Below are 27,977 nucleotides of genomic sequence, written 5' to 3'. Positions count from 1 at the left end.
AAACACACTGCAGTTGTACTGAGTGTTTGTTTGTTTGTTTTTTTTTCAGCAACGGCCACATGAGGGACCACAAAAAACCCCACTCCGTGCCTGAAAACACTCCTAAGCGACTCAAAGGTGAGATTCATGCTTTACCAGAAGTGTTAAAAATATTATGTCGTTGTTTTACTAAAGGAAAGGCTTCACGGATGAAGTCGGCTAATGCAGGCTAATGTAGACTGTATTGGCTAACAGGCGGCTAGCTTCCATGTGTGCAGCAAGTTAGTTGACATGTTACTGGCTCATAGTGTCACTGTACCCCTCAGTAATATCTTTGGTCGCCAGACATATTTTCAGAGAAAGTCTAGAAAAAAAGTAAGAACTAAATATCAGTTTATTAACCATTTAACATGTGGAGTGACATCAGTTTGACCTCTTTCAGATGTCCCCAAACCTTTGAATCCTGAGCGAATTGGTGCGATTTCATTCAGTAACATGGAGAAGGAAAAAAAACAATAAGCAACTAGGTAATACATGTTTCCGAAATTACAAGAAATTAGTAGAAGTCAGTGCTGCAAACTATTCAGTTTTTAGGCTCCTCTTATATTTTTTTTGAACAATTTTTCAGGCAATTTTCTCATACTTTGTACAAATTTCACACTAATTCTTTCATTTCTTCTTTCGTTGCTCATTGCTTTCTTCCCATGTTTTTGAAAGACATTAGGCTATTTTGCCCAGGTTTCAAAGGGGTTAAGCTACTTTAAATTGTACAAAAGCTCTTAGGTCATGTGACCAGAATCTCATCAACTCATTTTTACATAAACTAGCAGCTGAGTAACATATTGTTTTTGTAACATTTTCTATTTATTTATTACTTTTTATTTATTTTGTTAGTCTTTATAACGTAGTGATATAAACGTCATATCAATGTACAGTCTCACAGTTTAAAGACTTATTTTATAAAGTATTTTCCAAAAGGGACTGTACTGTACTGTACTTATCAGAGTAGGGGGGTGTCTATGGTGTGACTATTTAACCATATTTCACCCTATTTTTGGCAATTATAAATTGTGTGATTTTGGAGATTTTCAAAGAAAACATGCCTTTAAAACCCTCTTGTGAGTCTTTGGTTTCTGAGGGTAATACAATCATCTCCAAAATCATCTTGGTCCCCTAGTCACAGTGTGTAATAAACCTATTAAAATATTACTCGTAAATATCGACTTTTTTTCAGCTGTGTACATTGTAGGCCTTAAAAGTCAGTAAATAGTCTTAAATTTGTGAGGTCTTAATTGCCACAAAATTTGATCTAATTTCAATTTTCCTTTTTTTTGTCAAAATGAGTTAAGCTCCATTGCGTGAAAATCCACATTTTTACCTACCACTGTCCCTAATATTTTACTTTATACTTGCACGTATCTGCTGCAAAATGTAGATTAATTTGACTTAATAACATATAATAATAACATATTCCTACATAAAACCTGCCCAGGACAACATATAAAATATTAACATTTACTTACCTACAATGTTTTAATAAAAATATTATCTGTCCATTTGGCTAAAAATAAACTCGAAAAGGTCTTAAAAGGCATTAAATTTATATGCCTAAAACCTGCAGACCCCCTGCCCAATATCACATTAGAAATTGAGAATCAAATAATAACTTTTTTAACCATACCTGTTTTGCAAAGACTTTCTTTACCCCTTCCTGTATTCAGCGGGTGGGTGCTGTGTTATAATTACAGTTAAAATAAACTCATTAGGTTTCCTGTTTCCTTAAATAGATCAAATTAAAACTGCAATTAGTAATTTGGTGCATTTTTCAATAAGTAGTATTTGGTTAGTTGATGAGGACTGGAGAGTGTTACTGTGTCTATAGAGCTGACACTTACACATACATGAATACACTAGATGTGTATTATATGATCCTCTTGTGCGTCTGCTTCCTCTGTCGCTTTTTTAATGAACCATTCACAGCAAGCTCAAATGATGCCCCGGAAATGATTATGAAAATGAGCTCTCAAGGCTACACATTGTCCACACAGGAAATTCTTACATCACTCGGCTCGCTTCAAGTAGGCTATCAATATTGTTTCCCTTTGCTATTCATTTGATAGTGTTTCATTGAGCCTTTAAGAAACATGACACACAATTGTATAACCACAGGCATTAATGTTATTAAAATGTGGTCACAAACAGGCTCATATTAGGTCATGGATGTAGGGCAAGAAAAGGACACTCAGTTCCATTCAGTGGGAACATAATGGTAACCAAATGTTGTGTAACTTTTACATATATTTTCATCAAATATCGGGTTGTCCCTGGCCCACATAATATGTAATGAGTAAATGAATAAATGTTGGGTCAACTTGTTTGTTGCCGTCATTGCATAACTTCTAATAAAAAAGTTAACAGGATGTAACCTGCAGTAAAACAAGTCGATGGCCGTGTTCGATCGCTGCAGTGTTAGAGCAATAAAGCAAATGAGTTTACAGCAAACAGGTGCAATGGACAGATATGTTTTTTCACAACATTATTTTATCAGAACTTAGCTTGCACTTAACTGTTAATCATTTGTGGTTTCATTTTTTCTGAAGGCTTATTTTAATCAGAGCTGCCAAAAGATACATTTTTAAAAAATCGTAATGGTAGAATTTTTAGTTAATTGCGATTAATCACATTTTTTCAATAGCATGTTTTCAATTCTACTATTTTGCATTACAAAACAGTTGTGAAGTCCATATTGAAAAGGTAAAGCAATTCTTACCAGATTGTCTTGATTAGGAATCAAGCAGCAAAAAAATGCATGTGACGAGCAGAAAGTGGGTGTGTCTGTAAAGGGGAGACTCACGGGTACCCGTAGAACGCATTTTCATTCAGATATCCTGTGGTCAGAGGTCAAGGGGCCCCTGTGAAATGGCCATGCCATTTTTCCACTGCCAAAATGTAACCCAGCTTTAGAGCGTTATTTACCCCCTGTCCTGAGAAGCTAACATGATGTTTGGTTCCACTGGATTCGTCAGGTCTTCTATCTTCAATGATATCATCATCACACAAGCTTTAAAACTCCGTCTGGTACAGCCTCTTAAAGACGGAAATGTTGGCCGGTCATTGACACTTATACGGATGTCTCTCATTTCTTCAAAATTTAACACAAACGTGCACTTGGTTTCAATGATGAACTGATAAGATTTTTGACCTTGTGAATACCATATCTCAAGGACACCTTTAAGAGATTTTTTTTCTTCCAAATTTGGCACAAACATCTACTTGAAATCAATAATGAAGCGATTCGATTTTGGAGGTCAAAGGTCTCTGTTACCTTGCATCCATCTCATCCTTGTGAGGATATGTCAAGATGACCTCGAGGGAGTTTCCTCAAATGTGGCCCCATGGACTCAAGAATGAAATATGTTGTAAATATGGCTATTGTTTTTTTTTTTGTTTTGTTTTTATGACAAAATTTTACACAGATGCCTGATATGATAAGTTTAAGGGATGACATTTTTTTAATTGAAAAGGTCAAAGGTCAGCTTCACTTTGATGTCACAATTTCTGCAAAAATACACACTCCAGGTTTGGTTTGGCACTGGTTACTACAGACAGAATAAGGGTGCTGCAGATGTAGAAGTAAAATATTTCTTGGGTATGGGAACACTTTGGTAAGGGGTTGACTAGGCAAATAAATCAAATGCTGCAATAACGTGAATGTTGAAAGACTTGTCAAACATTAGGCACTTAAATCATGATGTAATTCTCCAGTGCTACTAACCCTTTCATTGCTATTGGCGAATAATGCATTTAAAAATAATTAAAATAATTAAAAATGGTCACATTTTACCAGTTGCCTGTGTCTGCCCTTTCTGTAACATTGGTTATTTTGCTTCTAGCTAGTCTGAAAATAACCCTTGCTTTTTTTGAATGTTTTTGGTAACCTGGCAACAGTAGTCAAGTGGAGAAGTGTCTGCTGCTTTCCTCGCCAATGGATGCTCTTTTCCTCTGTCTCTCTTTCCTCATTCACTTTTAATGTATGTCCGAAAAATGAGAAAGAAAACTGATATTAAATCACATGTTCAACTTCCATGGACCATCTGTTCTTACTTACCACAAGTAGTTATTATTACATCTATGAAATGCTGTGAATGGGTTTAGGATTATCTGGATGACTTGCATGTATATTTTGTCAAAGCTCTTAGTCAATATCCATGATATATGTAATAAGCGGAAGACAGATTCATATTTAAGTTGTCGGTGCTCTTATTTTGAAAGTCACTTACCTGTGGGTTGCTGTTTAGAAGAATCTTTTTGGTAGACGATAATCCTGTTTATATTTTATACATACTTTATATTTATATAGTCCTATTTATTATTTATTAGATGCTCTGTAACCTGTCCACAGATGGACACCATCATACACTACAAGCAGCTCCACACTATGGTCCATGCTGCACAGGAAACGTCCCCAGTGACCAGCCATCACCTTTCCCTCCAGCGGCAGATACTCTTGATATTCCCGCCTTCTCTTTTCAACTGAGCCCCCTTTTGTTTCTCCACACAGTGGCATCAAAATGATGGGAGGGCCTACAAAGTGAGTAAAGCTTTTTTTGTCTGCACAGTACTCAAGGTCCATTTCAGCCACAGGTTTGCGCCTTCTTCAGGTGTATTAAGCACAGTTTTCTCACTTCCACATTGAGGTAATCATGTAATAGCGTAGTAAAACAAAGAGGTTTTAGGTATCATGTGTTAATATTAGTAAGTAACAAGACTAATTCTTGATTTATGCGTGATGCATCTGCGATGGTCATGAGTGTCTATGTGGCCAAAGTAACGTCACACCATCAGACATGACAATGTGCAGGGTCCTCTGTGGTGAGTTTTTCGCCTGTCGGTGAATTTCCAAGATTTTCTAACTACAGGGGTGTGGATGGGTGGAGAACCGTTTGTAGACGTGGGTTTTTGATACACTGCGCCTTATAGATTTGGGGATAATCGTTTTGCTGTGAGGAGAAACTTTTCCCTCAAACATTTCCTCGTTATGTCTCTGTGTTTGTTCATCGCCCTGCGACCATCCTTGCGGAAAGCACAGCTAATCCTTATGTCTGCAGCCGTGCAGGTGCCTCTGTGAGACTAAAGAGCGATACGCTAACATCAGCACTCTAACGTGCTCACAGTGACGGTGCTGACATGCCGATGTTTAGCAGGCGTTCTGTTTATCATGTTTATCATTTTGTACTTTTGCATTTATTTGGTCATACCCAAAAGAATTTTTCATGGCTTTCCAATCTCATTGATGCTAAGGTATCTCATTAAAAGACAGAAATGTTGGCCTCCTGGTGACGCTAGTGGAAAAGTCAGCAGGATTTATCCTGACGCTCAAAGCCTCTCCGGCCGTAGTTGCTGTTGCTAAGTCCGTCTGCCGTTTAATCTCACCACACAAATTTACAGCTCAAAAATTGAAACAATTGGGTGTTTGGTGGCTCAGTGGATAAAGCAGGCGCCCCATAAAAGAAGGCAATATCCTTGCAGCAGCGGCCGCGGGTTCGATTCCAGCTCACAGCCCTTTGCTGCATGTCATCCCCTCTCTCTCCCCCTTTCACGCTATCATTCTGTCCTATCTGATAAAGGCAAAAATGCCAAAAAAATAATCTAAAAAATAAATAAATAAATAGCAATAAGGATTTAATTTCAGATAGAGGTTGACAAAAATGGGCTTCATATTTGTAGTCTGCAATCATCCATTGTGACACCTTATTTCAGCTATAGCTAATAAGTGTTAGCACTGTGTTTTGGTTGGTAGTTTATAAAAAATGCTAAAAGACTTAGGCTAAAGCCAAAGAAGGAGAGGTCGGCCCTGGTATTATAGAACAGCCTGATATCAAAGTGACTGTTATATCACTCTCAAAACCTTGTACTTACTGTAGAAAAGCATACTTGGATGAGCCCGGTGATGTAGTATTATTTAGCAGGATTAACGAAAATTATTTTACAGTGTAGCAATTATTGTAGTTTTGGCAGTAGTGATATTCCAAAAAGTCAAACTGAAAATTAATACCAGCAAAAATGAATTTGATTAAAATGATTTCACTACAATACTGGCACTCCTGAGCTTCCATATCGTACTGACTCAACTTGCACTGAACACAGCTTATTATACTATCATGCATTATTTTTGGTTTTAGCAATATGGCGTTATTTTTCGTTTCTCTTGGCAAGGAAGGTCTAATATAAAAATAGATATGACTAATAAAAACATTGAAGTAGGTGACAAATACTGTTGCTTTAACCAGAGTATCAAGAAGGGATGATAAGAATTAATCAACAATCGATTCATTGGTTTTTAAGAAGTTAATTGAACGTGTGAATTTTAATCGATCAATTGATAATCTATGCAATGCTGTCAAAGTATGTGCAATATGTTGCTGTGAGATTTGATAGAAGAAAAAAACACATTTGGTATTGTTTTAATTGGGCAAAGTTTGTACTTTTTCTTTCAAATAATGAGTGCTCAATTAATCAATCATTAATTTCACTAATAATCGATTAAGGAAAGTGCTTAGGATTTGCAACCCTACTTTCAAATGATAATTATTTCTGCCAGCAGGAAGTAAAAGAAAAGAAAAACATTAATAAAAATTTGTTTTGGAGGGTGATAATATTACAAAAGTCTTTGTGAATATGATTAAAATTGACAACGAAAGCATATTCAATATGAGCTTTCAGGATCATTTTTTAATGATAAAATAAAATAGGATGCTTATTATGTATTTTCAAAAGACAAATTTGTAAACCCAAAATACATTTGTTGTTCTAGTGCATTTATCTGCCCTCATACATATAAACAGTCAATTGCTAATTAAATGTGTAGGTGGTAACTGTTCACATGAATGTGAAAAAAAAATGCTGATAACGGTGGCAATCAAAATCACGGGGGGGGGTGGCATTTTTACTTCTCATTTATTTTCTGGTTATTTTTATTTGTTTCTTATTTTGTGAACAGAACATCATCTTATTAAATCATGCGAACATCTCATATCTGGTGATGTACGTATAATTTAAAAGGGTAGTCGGGAGAAAACAAAATGTACACCTGCGTCTGGAATGGTCTCTTCCACTATTCTGCAAGCCTCCCCTGAATGAGTCATCCAGCCGGCTCCTCATTGGATAAGACCATGCCATCCCAAGGGATTGCCTTGCAGAGGCAGAAAGGCCTTGCTTCCATTCACAGAAACATTGGTATGCCAGGCTGCTATTTCATTCACATGAAAGACTAAATATTGCATGCTTTTTGTCCTCTGCTCTTATCCTCCTTTGTCTTTTTGCCTCCTTTTTTGATTTGCGAAGGCCTGTCTTTCTTCCCTGCTTTTGTGTTTGCCTTTTTTTTCTGAGGAGAGAAAGCAGACGTGCTGTCTTTTTTTTTTTTTTTTTTTCTATATTTGCCAGGCAGGAAAGAGAGATGTTGGGAGGGACTGCAGTGCGAAATCTGCAGCAGAGTGAGAGCGGAAGCTGCTTATGAATGAGTGTCAGTCTTTCGGCTTTGCTAGATGCTCCTGAGGACATTTTACATGAATGGTGTCTGGCTGTGTGCTTTCCGCTACCAGGGAGACAAAGATGCTTCATTGCTGCTGGTTTTAAGGAGACCCATGGGCTTTTTTCTGTTATCCTTTTGGTTGTTTCATTGACTCATCTGCCTGAGAAACATGTCGTTCAGACTGTGTTTTGTTTTTTTAGTTGTGTCATTCATGTAATTCAGCCTGGACCAAGTGCTGGGTATTTTAGACAAGCTGTGAGATTGTGTCTGCTGCCTTGTTTGGGAACTGAATTTTTTATTCCTTTGTTGCAGAATACTGATAGAAAATTAGTGCTACACATTAGACAAGTGGTTTCAAAGCATTTTAATGGAAGAAAAATATGAATTTTTGCATGAATGCCTGATTGTTCATATTTTGTGCAGAGACATTAAGTGTATTACGTAGTCGCAGGTTTTTGAAAGTATAAAATTGAGAACGAGGAGTGATGTCTGCCCTTATTCTGCAGCTATTATAAATTAACATGGACAATATATTAATGATGTTGCGTATTTCCAGTCATGCTAAAATTTTACTGTACAGTTGCTTTCAATGATTTTTTTTTTTACCTCATGCTGGGAAAATGACACCTTTATGAAACATTTTAACAGAGATTTTATTCTTGAATCCAAGACATCTGTATTGTTTTGTTAAGGAATATTTTAGCAGGCACTCTGATTGTTTGCTGTTTGTTAAATGGATGCTAGTTTTCATTGCTTATTTATTATCATTTCTGCGATTAGTTTATTGCGTTAGTCATCCTTTTATCACAACTTTAAGCGGTTCATCCCTTAAATAAGATATTAATTGTATAAATTCAAGCAAATGATCCAAATAATTATGTCACTGACCCCAATAATCAAGATGCCTCTCATTCTTCATTTCCTTTTCTCATATTAAACAAATAAGAATTACAGAAAATAAATATCAGACTGGGGAATTTAAAAATTGATTGGTTCCAGTGTGCTGTAAGTGGGAGGTTTTTTTCTCCCTCCGACAGGAAGTGATTTGCAGTGTTCAGCAAGCCTTTTGTTGAGAAGGTTTTCTCAGATCAGTGAGTCATGCTTTAGCACTGAGCCGGCAGGCAGGCAGGCAGGCAGCAGTCAGCAGAGAGTATTTGCTCTTCCCTCGCAGTATCCGTGATCATCGACAACATAGACCTTTCTCTGTTCTCTTACTTTTTGGATTTTTGAAGCTAGAAATCAGCAGCAACAGCAGTATCACCACTGGAAACCAAACAAACTGCACCACAACACTTGCAGCCTATAAGAGACCTTTTTCCTCTCCATCCTCTTCTTCCTCTGCCTCAATGCTGTGTTTCCATGGATTGTGTCTGTATATTTCGCTCTGACGGATTGGATTGCAGCTCTGGATTTTACTGAGAGCAGATTGGACTTTGGCGACAGCAGCAGCAGCTCAACACAACCACCACTGTAACCTCAATAGAGAAAATTACAGTCAGGTGGCCTGTGGTTGCTAAAAGGCGTTTGCTGCCTGTACCGCTGCTGCTATGTTACAGGAGAGGGTAATCAGCACGGCTCAGCCACGTCTGCCAGCACACTTGTGAAAGAGGCAGGCTGTGCGTGTCGGTTGGTGGAGAGTGGGGAGAGAGCAAGAGAGAGAAGGGTATGCTTCACCGTACCAAATACAACCGCTTCAGGAATGAGTCAGTAACATCCGTCGATGAGCTTCTCCACGGCCTTTCCATGAACCCCAAGGTCTCGGCCACCCCCCAGTCTGCAGCCGAGACATCTTACACACCCCCGACCGAGGTCCAGCCCTCCTCCACCACCACTGCTTCCAGCACCCCCACCAGCCACGGCTCTGACCACCTGGAAGATGGAGGCACCACCCTCTGCACCCTCATCAACAAGGTGTCCAGCCTGAAATTCAGCAACTCAGGCAGCTTGCTGGGCATCAAGGGTCTGCCCTCGGCTGTCAAGGACCTGGCTGTGTCTAAGCTGCAGGGGGGTGGGGGATCGGGCTCAGGCAGCTCCAGTGGCCCGAGCCCCAGCGCGGCGACAGCAGCAGCGGCAGCAGCCTCTGGTGTGGGCGGCTCTCTGTGCAGCTCGGCCTCCCATTCAACCCCCTGCTCGCAGCTGGAGCCAGCCGTCAGCATGAGCAAAAAGAGCAGGCTGGATGATCTCCAGCCCGGAGGAGAGGACTGGAATCCAGGTGGAGGTGGTGGACTGGTGAGCAAACCCTCCAGAGGATGGCTACACTCGAGCGAGAAGATCTCTGGACCAGGAGTGACATACATTGTGAAGGTTGGTGGTCTCATTTTTTTGTACTCTCTCTCTTTTTCCAATCTTTACCCATTCTCTCTTTTCTTTCAATGACTCAAGCTCAGCTACCTGCAAGGAGGGGGGATAAAGGAGAGATAATGTAGTTTCATTGGCACATCACAACATGCCCTTGAGTGGGTGTATGTAGGCTGGCTACAGCAGAAAGCTGAGTGAAGGAGCAGCGACCAGAAAATAGACGTTGAATAATTCAGGAAATAGAGAGGGTCAACATTGGGGAAAATCAGAGGAAAAACCTGTGACGGGAAAACAGAAAACAAAGCAATTATCAGCGTTGTGTAAACATTTCAATTCATACAGTCCGTCTTGTGTATGTGGAGCCACGGCGTTATGCTTCTGTAACCATGGTGATATGTTATTTCTGTACATTGTACATCTCTATGAGCGCTACCACTGTGTTAGCTCGCAATTGGTGAAATGGTAGAATAGGACAAAAAAATCGACGCACTGTTGTTAATGTTCAGTGGCATACATCATTTAAAGGGGCACAAGTTGGCGCACAACTACGAGAGCTGTGAATGTCATCATGCTGGCAATGAGTCACTAGCATGAGGAGCGATGATGCTGAGCTCTGGCTCTTCAAGGTGTAAAGTGAATGGAAAAATGGAGCAAACCATTTTCACTGACACCATAACGAAGCAGGCAAGTGTACGCATTAAACAAATAGCAACATTTAATTAGGATGAGCGTTCTGAAGATGAAATATGTTACATCCCAAATCAAGTAACACAGTGTGATTGTCATCATATGACACCTACTACAACTTGGCTGAACAAAGCCTACAGTATCTGTGACCAGCGTGACATGCCATTAACTGCATTAAGGACGGGAGCGCTTATTTGTCCAGTCAATGCTGCTGAAAGCATCCACACTGCGAGAGGGGAAATGGGTCTGGTCCGTGCTCCCCCACCCCCTGCTCTCACTGTGGTTTGAGGTCCTGTGTGTATTGAGTTCAACGTGGTGTTATGCTCACAGCACTTTTAATTAGCGTCATGTGGTCACTCCTCGCGCATCATGCACCATTACTCTAAAGGGACATTGATTGACAGTGACACTGTTTACTCTCACACTTTTAGCCCATGGTAGCTATGTGTTTATTCAAAAAAAGCCAAGAACAAATAGATAAAATCAGCAAAAAAAAAAAACACAACAATGAAGCATGGGTGGATTATTAGACAGTAGGCCCCTGAGGACAGCTGTGCAAAGACTCCACCACCTCTCCTGCAGGGGGGAAAGACGAACAGACACTGTGGTTTTGCCTCTTTTTATGTTGTTGTTTAGCATCACTTTGTAGTTGTTAAGCATCTTTTTGTGATTTTGTGGTAATTTTGTATGTGGCCATTTTGTGTGTCTCTGAGGTCACTTTGTAATCGTTTTGTGTTGCTTTGACTTTTTGTTTCTTTTTTGGTGTTATTTGTCTCTATGTAGCCATTTTGTGTCTCTTTGAGGCCATTCTGTGTCTCTTTGTCATAATTTTGTGTCTCTTTGATTGCATTTTGTTTCTTTTTTGGTCATTTTTGTCTCTTTGAGGTCATTTAGTGTGTTTTTGGTTGTTTTTTCCCTTTGTGGTCATTTTATGTCTCTTATTTGTCTTTATTTTATTCCTTTTTGTAGTTATTTTGTGTCCGTTTAGCATCTCTTTGTGGACTTTTTGTCTCTTCCTGTTAATTTTAGTGACACTTTTTTAGGTTACACTTCGGGCCCCTGTGCTGGGCCCAGAAGACTTGTTCAGTGATCTATCCATGCACTAAAGCTCAGTAAAGGCTGAGGGGAACTGCAGATTTGAGCAAGTCCTTTTCACAGATACAGTAGTTGTGTGATCCGTTGTTAGCATAAAAATTTTGATTAAAGCTGCTTTAATTATGGCAATCACCATCCTATTTTGCAGGGGGTTTGTATATTCTAATAATTTACTGCCCATGTTATAATCCATCATCCATAGTTGGTTCATTTTTTCACGTTATTAAACATTTATTAATGCTCATTCATCAACCTTCTTGATTTAACTCATTTATTTAATTTCAGTGTTTTACACTCCTGACCTGACATATGCTGTCTACATTGCACACAACTGGACTGTATAATGTTTCTAAAGTAACAACTGGACTCATTATGGAGCAACAGCAAGTTTTGTGACATCTTTTTATATCTTTATATTGGGAACAGGGTTCCTGCAGATATTAAAAGTCTTAAAAGGCATTAATTAACATGAAATTAAATTCATCTTTTTTTTTAAAGCATTCATAATACTAAGACATAAGAAGTAGGATTTTTTTTTATGACTTTGAATTGTAAAATTCTTAAACAATTGATTCCCCTCCTCCCCAATAATTTACCGTTAGTCACACAGATCAGGATAGTGGAACCACCAACCCTCATGTCACCACAAAAAAAGTCATATTTTATGTTACAATGACCATTTTCGCAAAATTGTTAGTAACCCTGAGTAATAATTGTCGGTATATGTTTTTCTTTTCTTTTCTTCAATATGGTTTATTATAAAATTGGTCTTAAATTTTCTTTCTGAATGGCATTTAAAAGAGCCTTAAATCTAACTTTAAGCTGTAGGAACCCTTTGGAAATAAAGCAACTATTCTAAGTTATGAAGACAACATAATAACTCCAGTAACTGTAGCCATTTTCTTATATGACTTGATGTTTCAGGTCTTTCACTGTTAAAAAAAAATAGTTGTGAGTATGTATGTGTAGTTTTCCCTTTGTGTGTGACGGGACGTGTGATCACTTAGAGGTTGTGTTATTCACTTGGATCATTTATGGGCTCTTCAGAGCCGGCCTCCTGTTGATTTTCATAATTAATTTGAAGTTAGGTTTTACTGTGTACTTGTTTGTTGTACAGCATGAGAGAAAAAACATTATGCTCAGAATAGCTGTCTACCAATTTTAGAACCGTTTGATATATTTTTGGCCGTGCTGAATTGTGCACTTCAAACTCACTGTTCTGAAAATAGATAACATTAAAAATGTGCCAATGTCATGTTCACAAAAATGGTATTTGTTTGCTGGTGCTTGCAAAATGCTCACTAGAGAGAGGGGGCCTCATAATGTGAAAGTTATGATTCTAATATAACTTAGTTGTTTCTGAAAAAGGAGTGGAAATAGAAACAATAGTGTGTCTGGATGTCTGTTTTGTTTACAGCCAGATTATGAATGTGATTCTGATAAGAATAGGAACTCGTCAGCACAAAATGTTCTCAGTCTGTGCAATATTAATCAAAGGGGGTGTTGTAATGTGAGAGGTGGCTGCTACTGAAGATTGTTTTATGGGATGGGAGGACTACAGTCACCTCATGTGGCACAGTAACACACTTAGGCCAGATCACTTCATTTTTTAAATTCCAACTTTGCATCAACTTTTTTTGTCAGACTTTGGCTTTTTAACTCCTGCTGGATTTTTTTTTTTTTTTTTGAAACTAGAAAGTAGAAAACCGTAATAAACATTTGCTGATTAAAGATAGGTTTAGGTCTCTCTTATTTACATTTTTTGAAGGTGGGATTAAAGGACGATAACCAAAATAACTTATTTAGTACTCAGTCACATTCCTTATATTATCCATTTATAAGATCAGTGTAATGTGCAATACAAGAATATGTACTCAGTGTGTTTTGTGCAGGCTTTAAATTCCAGCTGAGTTTGTAACTTTTATAAATAACACTTCTTTGTCATAGTTGTATAAAGTGTCTCTACAACTACACGGTATCCTCAGAGAGAACCAATCAGAGCAGAGTCTCACACAGCTGTCAGTCATGTCTATCACAGCTTGTAAACTTCGGTCAAAAAGGTCAGCGCTGATCAAATATGAAACAAGCATTGCCTATTTCTAAACTTAAAATGTTTTCAGAAACATGTTTTAGAGTACTATTGAGCTGTAAAATGAGAATATTTTCTCCAGAAGGTGGCGGTGTTTTGTTTCAGCTCCACCTGTTTTCAGCATGGAGGCTGGAACAAACATTCTCATTTTACAGCTAAACAGTGCACTAAAACATGTTTCTGAATCTAGCAAATGCCATCAGAAGCACTATGTAGAGTCAGAGAAATATGATTTTTTTCTTATTTGCTTCATGTTCTACTGTTGGGATATTGTATCAGTTTCAATGTAACAAAGATATTTTATATAAATTACCAACTACAGATTTAAACACAGTGGAAGACAACACTGTAACTGTCAGTGTGGATCGGCTTTTAGCACAAGACACATTTTACTTTTTTTCTTCAGACACACAGTTTTCTTTATTGGACAGCTGGGTATTGGGTAATCAAATGTATGTTCCTAAGACAGCAAAGGCATGGCCCACCCTGCTCTCCTTCTGACTGACTAGTACTTGTTATCCTTGTTGGTTGGAGAAGTTTCAGGGAAGAGGAGTGAAATTGGTAATGGTAAGAATGTCAGGGTGAGCCAATCCGAGGCAGAGTAAGACAGGTCATGCCTTTGTTATCATAGGAAAACAAGAAAATTAACAAAATTAGCAATAGGTAATGTGTCTATTTGAAACTTAAATTTACCCTGAGGAGTTTAATCATAAACAGAAACATTTAACTCCTCTAATGAAAATGCACTGTGTATGTCATTGGGGCCAAACAGTCGTGTTGAATGCTTTTCCTTCCTCATAAAACACTTAGCAAAGCTGATGTTTCAAAAGTATTCTTAGTCCTGCATTGTTTACATCCATTGTTTTGCCGTGTTAGCGACCTTCTTCCTTGTCCCTTTTTCTTGGTACAAGTATCTTGATGCTTTACTGCCAAAGACGCTCAATAAGTGGATTAGCCTGAAACTGGTGGTGGGAAATTGCGCCACTGCACACTTGTCATTTGTCCTGTGTGCATGTGCACAAAATGCAAAAAACAATCAGGGACTCGCTCACAAAAACGCTGCTCCACAGTGCCACTAGTGTTCAAAAACACTTAGAGCATAACTGTATAGGTTGAGTAAAATGTGATATGTTAAATGTTTCTAAATGTAAAGTTTATGCTGTAGTGATGTGGTATACACTGAAGGACTGCAGTTATTCGGGTTTTGAAAATTTGTGTTGGCAATGCAAACAAGTCGTGTTTTTCAGTACAAGAGAATGTGCTAGTTGTGTATCTAACTTGATGTTTTTGCTTTTCTTTCTAGTATCTGGGCTGTATAGAAGTCCTTCGGTCAATGAGATCCCTGGATTTCACCACAAGATCACAAATTACAAGGTATGTCCACACTTGGTATTTTGACCTTTCAGTAGTCACTGAAATTCCTTTTAAAAAAATCCCAGTAAATCAGTTATTATATTATTATTATATTATTTTGTTTATACACACATATAAATGGTGTATATTTTTTTAACAATAAAGACTCAATGTGATTCTCAGCTATTTAAAATTGTTTCTTATAATCGGAATTTAAGCTTTACTGAAAAATCATGAAAGGAAAAGGTTAATTATACGTCTTAAACATACGATTTTTGAACCAAAAGCCAAAACAGTGAGCAGCATAAGTTACAGGCAACATAGAACATAAAATACAAAATAAAAGTATGCAACTCCAAAATAATCAATTTAAAACACAAAAAGAGCACAAAAGGGAGTTACTAAAAGGAAGGACTAAAAGTATATTAATATATGCAACAAACTAGCTAAGATATTGGCAGAAGAAAGTCACATTGACATATATATTAATACACCAACTTTTCAAACCCCCCTTCAAGCGTAAAAACTGGACAGTATTTTTGAGATTTTTCTCAATTTTTTAAATTTTTTTTTCAGGTTTTTCTAAATACAAATTGAAAATGCACATAAAACGAGGTGGATGGAAACAAGCCTACTAATGACTCGCAAAAAAGGTCTTACGATGTCAAATTGAGCAGTGAAAATCTTCAATTATTATTCAAGAAAATCACTGCTCTGTGCTGTGCCTTTGCAGATAAACACTTATAATTCCAAGCAGAAAATTAGTTCTCAGTATTAACATGAGATCTGCAATCAACCTTTTCTACAATATATTTTAAAATGTGAAAGGATTTTAATAGTGCATGTATTTTAAGGTGCCTGTTATCAAAGTTAGTTTACATGGAATTTTCTGTGACTCCATGTTTGAAATCATTGACCAGTGTGCAGTGAGGCAAAGGCCAGCAGTGAATCGGTTTGTGTCATGTCCACTTTTATGGTTGACTTCCTGAAGTCAGTCCAGACCAACGTTGGCTTGCAAGGCCACACAGCAGTGTGCTCTCTTTCTCTGACTGTGTGTTTCTGTTTCCTTCTAATAAAGAGATAGAGAAAATGTTATGTGTCATGCTATTGCTATTAATAGAGAATTATTAGTCCTTTTCAAAATGAACCTACTGCTGTGTGTGATTTATCTGTGTAGAGAGGATTCAGAAATAAACATTCCTGTTTCTGTCATGAAACTGATATTCACCTTGTCTCAGAGGGGAATTTGACTTTTATGCATCAAAGCAGCTCTATCTGTAGCCACTGTTTAATCCACACATTGTTGTCTTCTACACAAAAGTGATGGCACAGTGACGGCCGCTGCAGATCAAATGGTTCACTTCACATCTTAAAGACAGTTTTAAATTCCACAGTGTGATGTGTGTGCGAGTAGCGCTGTGTACCAGATGCAGTTGCATGGTTTCAAGAGTTGCAGCGCATTTGTAATATTCCCCACGGCACCGTATAAAACACTCCGCACTGCATATTGAATCTTGGCTCGGGTCTCTCTTGGCCAAGGTGATTTCATTTTATGTGTAACAACTTGTAGAGTTCAGGCTCATTGTAAATACAATCTTTCTTGTATTTTTTTAGTACTTTTTTTTGTCTTTCCCCCATTTTTTTGTATTTATTTATTTATTTTTTACAGATAAGTCATTTTTCCTCCTCCATATGTTAATAGAAACATAATTAAAACAATCGCTGCACCAGCAAATAAATCGATGCATTCATAAATCAAACACATATGGCATTAAATAAAGAAAATCATTAAATAATGAAACTCAAGATGTGCATGATAAGGTGGATTAGACATTGCAACCCTTGCTAGCTGACACAAATAATACTATTGGCTTAAACTTGTAATGAAAATTATTATTTTATGGGATTGCAATGCCCAATGAAAAACACCATTTTAATTGTCAGGCACACTTTTACTTGGTTTGGTTTGGTCGAAATAAATCTTTAATTCACCACGTTAGATGTAAGGCACCCCATGTACAGAGGCTGAGTCCTCACCGCAGCGGTCGCGGGTTCGTCTCTAGCTTTGGTCCTTTGCTGCATGTCGTCTCATTTCTCTCCCCCTTTCACAAGTGTACTCTGTCCTATCAAATAAAGGTGAAAAAGCCCCCCCAAAAATCTTAAAAAAAAAAAAAAAATGCTGTAATTCCCCACCACCTTCACTCTGATCGTCGGCTGTTTACAGTCCTGTAACTTATCAGTCTACTAAGAGGTGTTGCAGTACCTTTTAGCTCAGCTGCCTGTTCCAGGGGTAGAGCTTTGCACTACATAAAATGAGTTTAATAGAAAGAGAAACGCCTGTATTCATGATGGTATTAAAATAACTTACCTTCGGGATTGCTAAATACCCTGGTATACAATTTTACCGTGATACCGCCCAAGCCTAATGTGAATATCACTTGAGCTTAAGTTAACCACAGACCTTATTTCAGGCATCTAACCAAAAAACCATTCAAACACTGCATTGACTTTGAGATGAGGGAGACAAGGGTGCCAAAAAGCTAGCTAATTTCCACATTTTAGGCATTATTCCTGCACCACTCTATATCTGCTAAACATCAGTAGGTTAGCATTGTCATTAGCATTTATGCATTATGATGCATTTAGCTGAGAGTTTTTCCGTTCCTATGTACAGCCGCCCAAATCCTCTAGTCTTTTTCTATTCTAAGATAACAAAATTAATTTCTTTACAGCGTCAATTTAATGCCAGAATAATTATGACTCTGTGTCTGTCTATGGTGACCATCTTGGCTTCACCCTCCTCTTGCCCTCCCTCTAGGGAAGCCATCAGCCTGGTGTGTGAGGCCGTTCCAGGGACCAAAGGAGCTCTGCGGAAGAGAAAGGTACATGGATGGACAGAGAGGGGGCAGAGGGAGGGTGATGGAGTGATGCCCACACTGAGAGAGCAGAGAAAATGAATGTTACTGAAAGGTACAGTAGAGAGAAAAAGAGGAAACAGCATTAGATATTCATTTACCCTTCCACGCTCTATATATAGCATCGCCTCTTTAAGTTTCTCTCATCCTTCCTTCATGTGAAAAGAGAAAGAAATGATGAGGAAAAAGAGATCTTGTACTTGGAGAAGAGAGAGAGAGAGGCCGAGGAGAGGGAAGAGAGATGAAGAGGTATGGGACTGTATGTGCGTGGGCGTAGCTCCAGCCCACGATGCATTGCACACCGCGCACAGTGCTTAGTGACTCATGTAGTGCACAATATCTGTGATCAGGAGGCTGAGCTAGTGTGTGTGTGTGTGTGCTTGTGTGCATGTGTGTGCATGTACATTGTGTGTGTCCACAGTGTGTGAGAAGACTGTCTTAATGTGGGGTGTGAAATGAAGCATTACTCTGCTCTCTGGAGCTTGTTCAAATGTCAGGGAAGAGTATATAACACAAAATCAGCGCAGACTGTATTTTTCTCCCAGAATAAATGTAAGATATAAGATAATGTTATTTTGGCTGTGTGACAAACGCACTGTGGTGACATCAGCTTCCTACTGAGAATTTTGAATGGGTTTCAGCTAAATTTATCTGGCCTCTGTGCCTCATCTCTTTGTCAAAATCGCCACTCACAACAGTATTTTAAGTATCGAACACTTCACAGTCGCTTATTATTAGATGAAATTTGCATGGCCCAATAAAAAAATGTTTCCTCTGTGTTCATTTACCGGTGGTGAAATGACACATTCATGGATAATACTCTTTAACCCTCTAGAACCTGGATGGACATCGGTTTTGTTGTGCTGTGTTCAGATGACTTTTATAAGCATTTAAATCTCTGGGACCTAAGAAAACTGGTTTTATTTCTTTTGAAAACAAGGGGAAAAGGCAATGAGCAACCAACTGTTATAGAAAGAACACACACACACACACACACACACACACACACACACACACATATATAAAGGTCTAATTTTTTTTAAACATTTCTTGCTCACTGTCTGCTCATTGCCCCATATTTTTTAAAGAAATCAAGCCAATCCGCTCAAGTCTCAAAGGGTTAAAACAATATTTTGCCATTTTGACGTGGTGTGTTTAGTCCGTTGTTCACAGATAGTCTGTAAATATGAGCTACAGCTAGCAGCAAGTTATTTTATTTTAGCATAAAACGTGGAAACGGGGAAAACAATTAGTCTGGCTCCTTCCAAAGGTAACTAAGTTTCTAATCAGTGCCTCTAAGCCTCAGTAATTAACACATTGTATTTTATTTGTTTAACCTGTGCTGGACTATTTCTTGGTCAGAAGCCAATGGAGACCCCAGTGCACTGCACCAGAATTAGTTTGGAGATATAACCTCCATTAGTGAGCTTTAGAGGTGCTTGTGGTAGGCTTTGTTCCCTTACTTTTTCCCCTGTCTCCAGGCTTTATGCAGCTTTGTCTGCTAAACGACTGCTTCAAATTCACTGTAGAGATATGAGAGTGGTACCAATCTTCTCATCGAAAGGCCCAGACACACCTAAACAAAGAACTAGTGGCAACAAAGGCTGACTGTTGTCGCCTCACGTCGCCTGTGTTGCTGCCAGAAGTTGAGCTTAAACACACCAAAGAGACGACAGCCAACGACCAACTAGCATTTACATTCTGCTCCTGTGTGATAGGAAAAAGGAAATAACCTTCCATCCCAGCAGGCAGTCGGAGTCTGTGTTCATCTTTCAAAAAGGGAAACCAGATGACCAACAGTTAGCCAGTTAGCACCTTAACAACACAACCCAATGTTGAAGGAACAAATTATATTTCCTGTGTGCTTGCAAACAACAACACAAACAATTACAAAAAGTTTCTGTCAAAGAGCTCAATGGCTTTAAACTGACATTTCTTTCATTTGTTTGCTTTCCTCACATCCGTTTCTCTTCTTGTGCAATGAGCTGAACTCCCAGTCAGTGGGATTTCTCTCACCGAAGTCCTTTGCTGGCTCCAATGATGATTTAACATGTTGAATCGGCCGAAAAACAGCCAACAATGGCCGCCTGGTGCCACTGGGGCACACAGCAAAAACTGTGTGACAGACGCTCACTGATGGCCTGACATTGACTGGCTTTTCCCAAGAATTTAAAATGATAGAATTGCTTCTATAATACACACTGTTTAATTGTTTAAAACAAACTTTGATGCTTTATTTTTTTTGTGTTTGTCTGTGTCCTCCTCTGATCCTCTCAGCCACCGTCCAAAGCTCTGTCCAGTATCCTGGGGAAGAGCAACCTGCAGTTTGCCGGCATGTCCATAAACCTTAATATCTCCACCAGTAGCCTCAACCTGATGACCCCTGACTGCAAACAGGTCAGTGTGCAACCTTTGTAAACAATGATGTGATTCTGTGAGTCACGTGCCATGAAGATAAATGATGCTACTGATGATTCTATGTTTAAGCAAAAGCAACATTGTATTAGGGAAGTCTTTAAAAACTTCCCATCAGCCGCATATACTGTGTGTATTTGCTACTGCTCTGCAACACTGAGTCAGGAAAAAAGCTCAGTGAGTAGCTAAGTAAGTGGACCCTGTGTTTTGAAGAATATTTGCCTCACATACAGGATGTGTATCAAGTGTCAAAAATGAATCTCCATAACTGAAAAAGATGAAAAAAGTGATCAGAGGACATTTGTTCCCAAATTTAGGTCGATGCGACAGCGGAGATCCTATTTTTAGCTGTTGCTAAAGTGACAAGATTTAAAAAAAAACAACAACCCCAAAACAATTATATATAGATTTAAGGATGTTTGTTTCAGGAGGTTTTATGTTATAAAAGAACAGTTAACCCTTTGAAACCTGGATCAACATCAGTTTGCTTGTGCTGCATTCAGACACCTTTCAGCAGCTGTTTGACCATTTGAAACCTGAGAAAACTGCTTTGAATTATTTCTAAAACATGGGTGAAAAAGGCAATTATCAACTTGCTAAGAGATGTCCCACAAGTTAAAAAAATAGTAATAAAGTTGACAAGAAAATTGCATAAAAATGATTTATTTAAAAGAGCAGAGGATTTTTAGAAAAGTGCATTAAAAAATATCCAGCAAACTGTTTTATATTTCAAATAATGTTACAAGAAATATATAATAAAAAATGAATATATAATAATTTTTATTTTTATTTATTTATTTTTTCCACCACTTGTTTATGACATTTTCCTTTTTCTTTTCTTTTTTTTATTTTTTTTTTCATAACTTTTCATTTTTGCCTTATCCCCATGTTTTTTAAATAAATAAAACCGATTTCCTCAGGGTTCAAAGAGTTCAAAGAGGAAGACGTATGAACAGAAGTATGAACACATAACCTCTCCAGATGTTGCTAGAATAACCAGAGGAGGTTGGCAACTTAACTTCCCCTCTGTATGTCACTAAATTTAGCCAGTTATATGGGTAATAAACTCGTTTTCTTTGTGGCAGGGCTGGTCAGCGGTCACAGTGTGCATTTCTTCTTGGCACTGCCAGCAGATGGTGTCATAGTAAAAAATAAACTCAAATCCTTCACATAGAAACTCAAACAAGACAAGAGACCACTTCTGATTTCTTGAGTATCATATGATGATAATACAGAGAAGCTCTTAGAAAAGCTGTTTTCAAAGCGCCAAATCCAACTCGCCCAATCTCTTTCTGTGGTCCTAATCTCTGAATTTATAGCTCAACAAAAAAAAGTTATAAAGGTATTAATCTTCTCATGTAAATCTAAGAGGTGACTACTTCCAATATGGCTGCTTCATGGTGATCTATTTGTGTGTATAAAGAGGTATTTACTAACTCACACTTACTGTATTATTTTTTTATTGACAGATCATAGCCAACCATCACATGCAGTCCATCTCCTTTGCATCGGGTGGAGATCCCGTAAGTAACCCAATGGCCTGTCAAATTAACTGCGTTTTATGATTATTAAAACACATCACTTCACAATAATCTGTTTTACCGATACAATTGAAATACATATACTTTTGTCCGAGGGGGATACTGTAATCTGTTAAAGGTATCATTGCCATGTTTTCTTATTGTGATTTTTTAGAATACATTTACATGTTGTACATTTATTTACAATGTGGAGAAGCATGTTGCAGATACTTTGCAACATGCAAAGTAAATATAGTCTAATTTGCAGTACATTGTTCACCCGGTTGTCCCAAAAGATTTTTATCCCCACTTAAACATGACAAAATTGTAAATCATCAAATATTCAAATAAAATTAAATGGTTTGTAAGTTATTCGTTGTTTCGAAAACACAAATTTCATTTCCGATCACTGATATTAAAGCTGGAGTAAATACACAAACTCTGTCCACGCGTGCTCGTGACCAGTGCCTGCAGGTGAGCTTGTCTCATCGCCCCCAAGAGTGGTTTCTTAAAGTCTCCCCGTGAAAATATTTTGACTTCAAACTTTCCTGTAAACCCAAAGTTTCTTTATCTGTAGCATTCACTCCAGAAACTTTTCTCAGACATCTCTTGGGATTTTCGGCCATAGCTGCTGTCTTACTTCTCACTGCTGCTTGACAGAAAACGCATCTCGTCCTGGTGTGCAGTCATGGGAAGATTTCCACAGACACCACAATTCTGGTATACTGTTAAATACAGACCGTTTTTGCGGATGGTAATAGGCCTAATCAGCATTTTTTTAACTTGTTTTGCAAGGGCTTGAATATAACAATTTATTTGTGCTGCACTCCAGCTTTAATAACCAATATGTGATAATGTGATGTGATGTATATGTATGTGTATGTGATGATGTCTTAACCGGAAAATAGAGGTTGTAGTATGATGGTATTAAGTAGTTAAACATAATTATAATAGTTATAAAATGTCTTTTTTTGTTTTTAGGACACAACAGATTTTGTTGCCTATGTAGCAAAGGACCCTGTTAACAGAAGAGGTATGTGTTCATTTCTTTAATACTGTGTAAAGGGTCTCATATCTTAACGTGCTCATTAAGATGTGTCGCTCTGGCCCTCGTCAGCATGTCACATCCTGGAGTGCTCTGACGGGCTGGCCCAAGACGTCATCAGCTCCATCGGCCAGGCTTTTGACCTTCGCTTCCAGCAGTACCTGCAGTGTCCCTCAAGCAAACTGTCCTCCACACATGACAGGTGAGGAGCTCATGGACTACTCACTAAAGTACATATTCATGGACACACACACACACACACACACACACACACAGGCGGTACTAAGTGTAATGATCAAACCATGTTTTTCTTCAGGGTGTTAAACATGGAGGAGTTACCATGGACAGAGGAAGAGGAGGAGTCAGCAGAACATCCTTACTATAACAACATCCCCGGCAAGATGCCACCCCCTGGAGGCTTCATCGACACTCGGCTGACCAATCAGAACGCAGCATCAGATGGAGGCCAGGTGCGACCCAGTTTACCTGAATTAATGTCATGAATGTTTGTTCACATTTGGACATAATTAAATCTGCTTAAATCTATGAACTCACGATCTCCCGACTGATAACTGTGTATCTGTTCGTCATCAGATGGGCCCAGCTTCAGTAGATCAGACATATTACCAAGGACGGCACTGTGGAGAAAACTGGGGAGATGAGAAAAAGCCCATATTCATACAACAGGGTGAGAAAATACATACTTTCCCACACAAGACATGCTTACATTTTGTAGAATTTAATCAATTCAGCACAATAACTGTGATTGTTTCTCCAATTGTCCACTTTAGGATCATTTGATATAAGCAGTCTGCCTGAGAGCAAAGGTCAGGCACCGAGAACAGGCGAGATGCCGGCGTATGTGAACACTCAGCAGATTGACGCCCAGGTGCTTGCAGCACTCCAGGCAGAGGCGGACAACGTGACAAAAGGCATGGCAGCCGCAGCCAAAGAGAGCCCGCAGAAGGACCTGTTTGACATGAGTAAGTCTTAGTTGGTCTGTGCTGAAGTTTCAGTTTCGGTCAGTCATGTGATTTGGACTCATTAAATTAGACTCACCTGTTGAGACAAGAACAAGTATCTCAACAGGATCTTTGCCCCACTTCTTAGAATAAAATTGTCATGGCTTTCTCATCAGGGTTCTTAATTGCAGAGGTTTCCTAGCTTTTTGTTTCTAAGTGACTTCACTGTGGCATTATAATAACACCCTATCAGCATGAAGACAAAAGGAGGACAGTGTTAATGCCAGTGTGCAGCTTTTATTCTTCCTCCTCTCAACTTCCACCTTTAGTTTTGCTATTATTATACATAAAAGACCAGTTACAGAAGGATGTGTGTAACCATGTGTGAGGAATCCATGACACAAATTTCATGTGTGCAGTGAACTATTCAATTCAAAAGTGAACTGTTGTAATGTGAAATCTTGGTTCAGGCGTCATTGGCCACCTACTGTAGGTTACATTTTACTTTGTCCCTCTACTAACAAACTCCAGAGCTGCGTCCTGTGTATTTTCTTTAATACTTGACATCTCTGACCTCGGTGGGGTCTAGGACAGATGTGAAGGAGAATTAATAAGGACTTAGGAAAAGACGACTGCGGTGCCGAGAGAATTCGACTACACTTGCACTCCGCAATATATGAGTAGGCGGATGTTTTTGGCATGGGTCACTTCACAAAGGCTCTACGTTAAATTTAGAGTGAATAAGTTGTCTGCACACGGTTTTAAATACGGTGGTGGCTGAGCCCTCGGCTAACATCTAACGGGGCTAACTCCATTAACAATACTAAACAACGGCAACGGTGCTGACAGAGCGAACGGTGTTATTCAGGAGGGAGCCAGAGGGGGGGCACTACGCATCAGCGACAACAACGTCCTGATATCAGCGGTAAACGTATGTGGGGGAGGCTTCTGGGTAAGCCAACACTGGCATGCAGACGCAGCAAACTCTCGTTGGTGTTTCAGGAGCATGCATATGTCAACGGTGCTCCCACAAGCACACCCTTACCCAGCGGATCTGCCCCCCACACCCCCAATTATATTTCATTCCCACTCATGTCCTGTCCTGTCCAGCAGCACTGTGCTGGCACGGGGCGATTGGCATTTGTGACTTCTTTGAGAATTTTGTGTTTTCAGCACTCACAGTTTGGAAAGACAGACGAGAAAAACGAAACAACTCGGTCATACAGAACCACAAACTAACCTGCAGTGGAAGACCAGAGCCTCACTGTGTTCTGTGGAGTGAAATGACTTCCTGTCAGTGGAGTCTGGTGGTTTAAAGGAAAGCAGAAAGTAATAGTGTCAGTTTCCTGTTGTAAAGGGCTGTTTAACAGCGAGGTAAAGTGGTGAAAATAGTCTAAATTTAGCATATGGGTGTTAAAGTGGTCCTAATTTTATGCGGCTAAAATACATTGGGCTGCTGCCCCCCTCCACAGTCTCCAGAAACACTCATTTTACCACACAGCTCTCATGCATTTTGATGGATTTTATTAACCAAAGATGTAAAATGCTTCCATTTCTGTCAGGAGTATAACTAAGAACACTTCGCCCCACTGGGTTTGGGTTAGGGTTTTAGGGCGTGCATATATATATATATATATATATATATTTTTTTTTTAATAAATAATAGTGATGTCAATGTAAATCACAAACAATTGATAATCAGGAGTAATCAGTATTTTTATTTTTGCCATAATTGAGCAGCCCTAGAAGAAGGGTAACACTAATTATTCAATAACAATCTTTTAACCTTTATGAGAAATAAAAATATTACTTTCAAGATAAAGCAATGAGGATGTAGAAAAAAACTCGTGCTCTTGGCCAGCCTTCATGTTGATGAATAATAAAATAAATATGATGAGCCACAGTTGATCTTATATGGATATATCGGTTTAATGACAATCTAATCGGAGCCGAGGAGTTCTTGGTACAGCACGAACGTGGACAAAGACACACCAACAGATCAAAGTAACGGAAGAATCATTCAGCCTTAAACAGCGCATTTCACCCGACATACAGATGTGTCTATCATTTTAGTCTAAAGGTCTACAAGGTGCTGATCTTGCAGTATCTAAACCTTCAGACACCCTGGAGCCTTGTCACATGCCTGCATGCAGACAGTGAAAGACTCAAAGTACCTGAGCATGGCCGTGGATGAGTCATACATTCATACAATTATTCATAATTACACTCATGACTCTGTGTTCCCGTGAGACGTGTTAAGCCTTTCATACATACCACAGCTTATTTTATGGATTATATAGTTTACAAGTCTTGACAGCTGTAGGGTGCCAAATACAAACTGCATTACAGATATCCTTCCTCTCTTAATTCATCATTTTGGCACTGCTCACCTGTACCAGAGCCCTTTGAGGATGCCATTCAGTCGCAGTCCCATCCACTGTCCCAGGGGCAAGCCCAGTCCCACGTCTCTGGTCTTCACAAGGCAGCGTCGGTGGACAACTCAAGTCCTCTCCTTGTGCGCGCGGTGGCCTTCCGGGCACAGGAGGAGCTGGAGGGCCAGACGTGGTACCATGGCAAAATGAGCCGCCGTGATGCTGAAAAACTGCTGAGAGAAGATGGGGACTTCCTGGTTCGTAAGAGCACTACAAACCCAGGGTCCTACGTACTGACGGGCATGCACAATGGACTTGCCAAACATCTACTGCTGGTGGACCCTGAGGGCACGGTAAGACGGGTTTAAAGGACACATAGAGTGTTTGAGGGAGACAGTGTAGATATAAATCATTGATTTGTGAGTGTAAGTGAGAAGGAATGAGGCCGCAACTGATGTTTAACATCTTCTCTTTTTCAAAGGTACGGACAAAAGATCATATATTTGACAGCATTAGCCATCTTATTGGCCATCACCGTGACAACAATCTGCCGATTGTGTCAGCTGGAAGTGAACTGTGTCTCCTACAGCCCGTTGGAAGGAAACAGTGATGCTTGCAATGCCTGATGGGAAATAGGAAGCTCTGGAAAGTCTCTCCTACCATCCTGAAACTTGAAGATGAAACAGGAAGAGAAGATGCTCGACGGCTCTATGCGCTGACGGTGTTTTTGGAAATTGGCCCATGGTTACTTAACTGGAAGCACTGGAAGATGCAAGATTTGTTTAAGATTTAAAGAAAAAAAAATATTTATAGAACTGTTATTATTTTGTTGTGATGACTGAAATGCTATATTTTTGAGAAGACATAGGAACATTTGGACATAATATCTTGATTTGGTGTTTTAAAAGATAAAAAAAAGAGACAATTGTTCTTGTAGTTTAGATGAAGTGCAAATCAAACCTCAAAGAGGTGTTAACAAGAGTATTTTAGAATAAAAAACCTGAAATTTTAGTTTTGTCTGTCAAGCACAACTACATTTCTACAGGAACCGTTGGCTAAGAGGTTGATGAAACAAAAACAGTTTGGACGACAAATGCTGTTTATAATGAATTACTTTAGGAAAAAAAAACGTCCTTTAATCTCACCAATAGCGTGACAGCTCACTCAATTAGTCACTATATTGAAATCTGCTTTTATTGGGAATTAGACCTGAATGTGTTTTGCTTTGCAGTATCACAAAGTGTTGGGGTGCAAACAGACATCCTTCATAGTGCTGTCAATGGCTTTAAAGATAAACTTTTTTATGAAGTATTTTCTTGTGTCACTGCAGTCGCATGACTTAAAATCAACCGTTCTCGTGGACATTGTTCGTAGACCTTGATACCCCTTTATTTGAAAGAGGTGCTTGTGTATGCTGACACTGTAAAAAAAAAAAAAAAATATTTATGCTTTTCAACCAGTGATTATTTCTGAATTGGTTTTCTCTGGATTCTTCTTTTAGGTGTGTAGTCAATGATTAGTTTTGGGGCTTGAGTCATGCAGTCGATATTCTCACATTCTTAATTAGCTTTTATTTTCTCCTTTGGTGAACATTTAAAAGCTATTATTATTTGAACAACCACAAATGAATAGCACAATCGGAAAGCTAGATCAGTTAGATCATCTGTGTCAGTCGTACCAAAACAAACTGTGTTTAAACGTCATTTTACACTTTTT

General features: G+C 38.8%; 1 protein-coding gene across 2 annotated transcripts; it reads left to right on the top strand.

Moving 5' to 3' along the window:
* Positions 1-39: 39 nt before the first annotated feature.
* Positions 40-27,656, top strand: shc3 (SHC (Src homology 2 domain containing) transforming protein 3). 2 transcript variants are annotated; one of them, XM_042509772.1, is made up of 14 exons: positions 40-117; positions 4,382-4,570; positions 8,747-9,814; positions 14,983-15,053; positions 17,851-17,914; positions 20,225-20,344; positions 21,832-21,885; positions 22,864-22,915; positions 23,000-23,129; positions 23,244-23,397; positions 23,522-23,615; positions 23,719-23,910; positions 26,289-26,614; positions 26,743-27,656. In XM_042509772.1, the coding sequence occupies exons 3-14, from the start codon at positions 9,176-9,178 to the stop codon at positions 26,869-26,871; spliced, it is 2,025 nt and encodes a 674-aa protein (XP_042365706.1). In that variant the 5' UTR covers positions 40-117; positions 4,382-4,570; positions 8,747-9,175; the 3' UTR covers positions 26,872-27,656. The 2 variants fall into 2 exon arrangements, with proteins under 2 accessions (XP_042365706.1, XP_042365707.1); XM_042509773.1 differs by having other exon boundaries at positions 4,360-4,570.
* The last annotated feature ends 321 nt before the right edge of the window (positions 27,657-27,977 follow it).

This window comes from Plectropomus leopardus, chromosome 20, assembly GCF_008729295.1.
Source record: "Plectropomus leopardus isolate mb chromosome 20, YSFRI_Pleo_2.0, whole genome shotgun sequence".
NCBI lineage: Eukaryota > Metazoa > Chordata > Actinopteri > Perciformes > Serranidae > Plectropomus > Plectropomus leopardus.
Note: the sequence above shows the minus strand (reverse complement) of the source record. Positions and strands in the feature narration are given on the sequence as shown.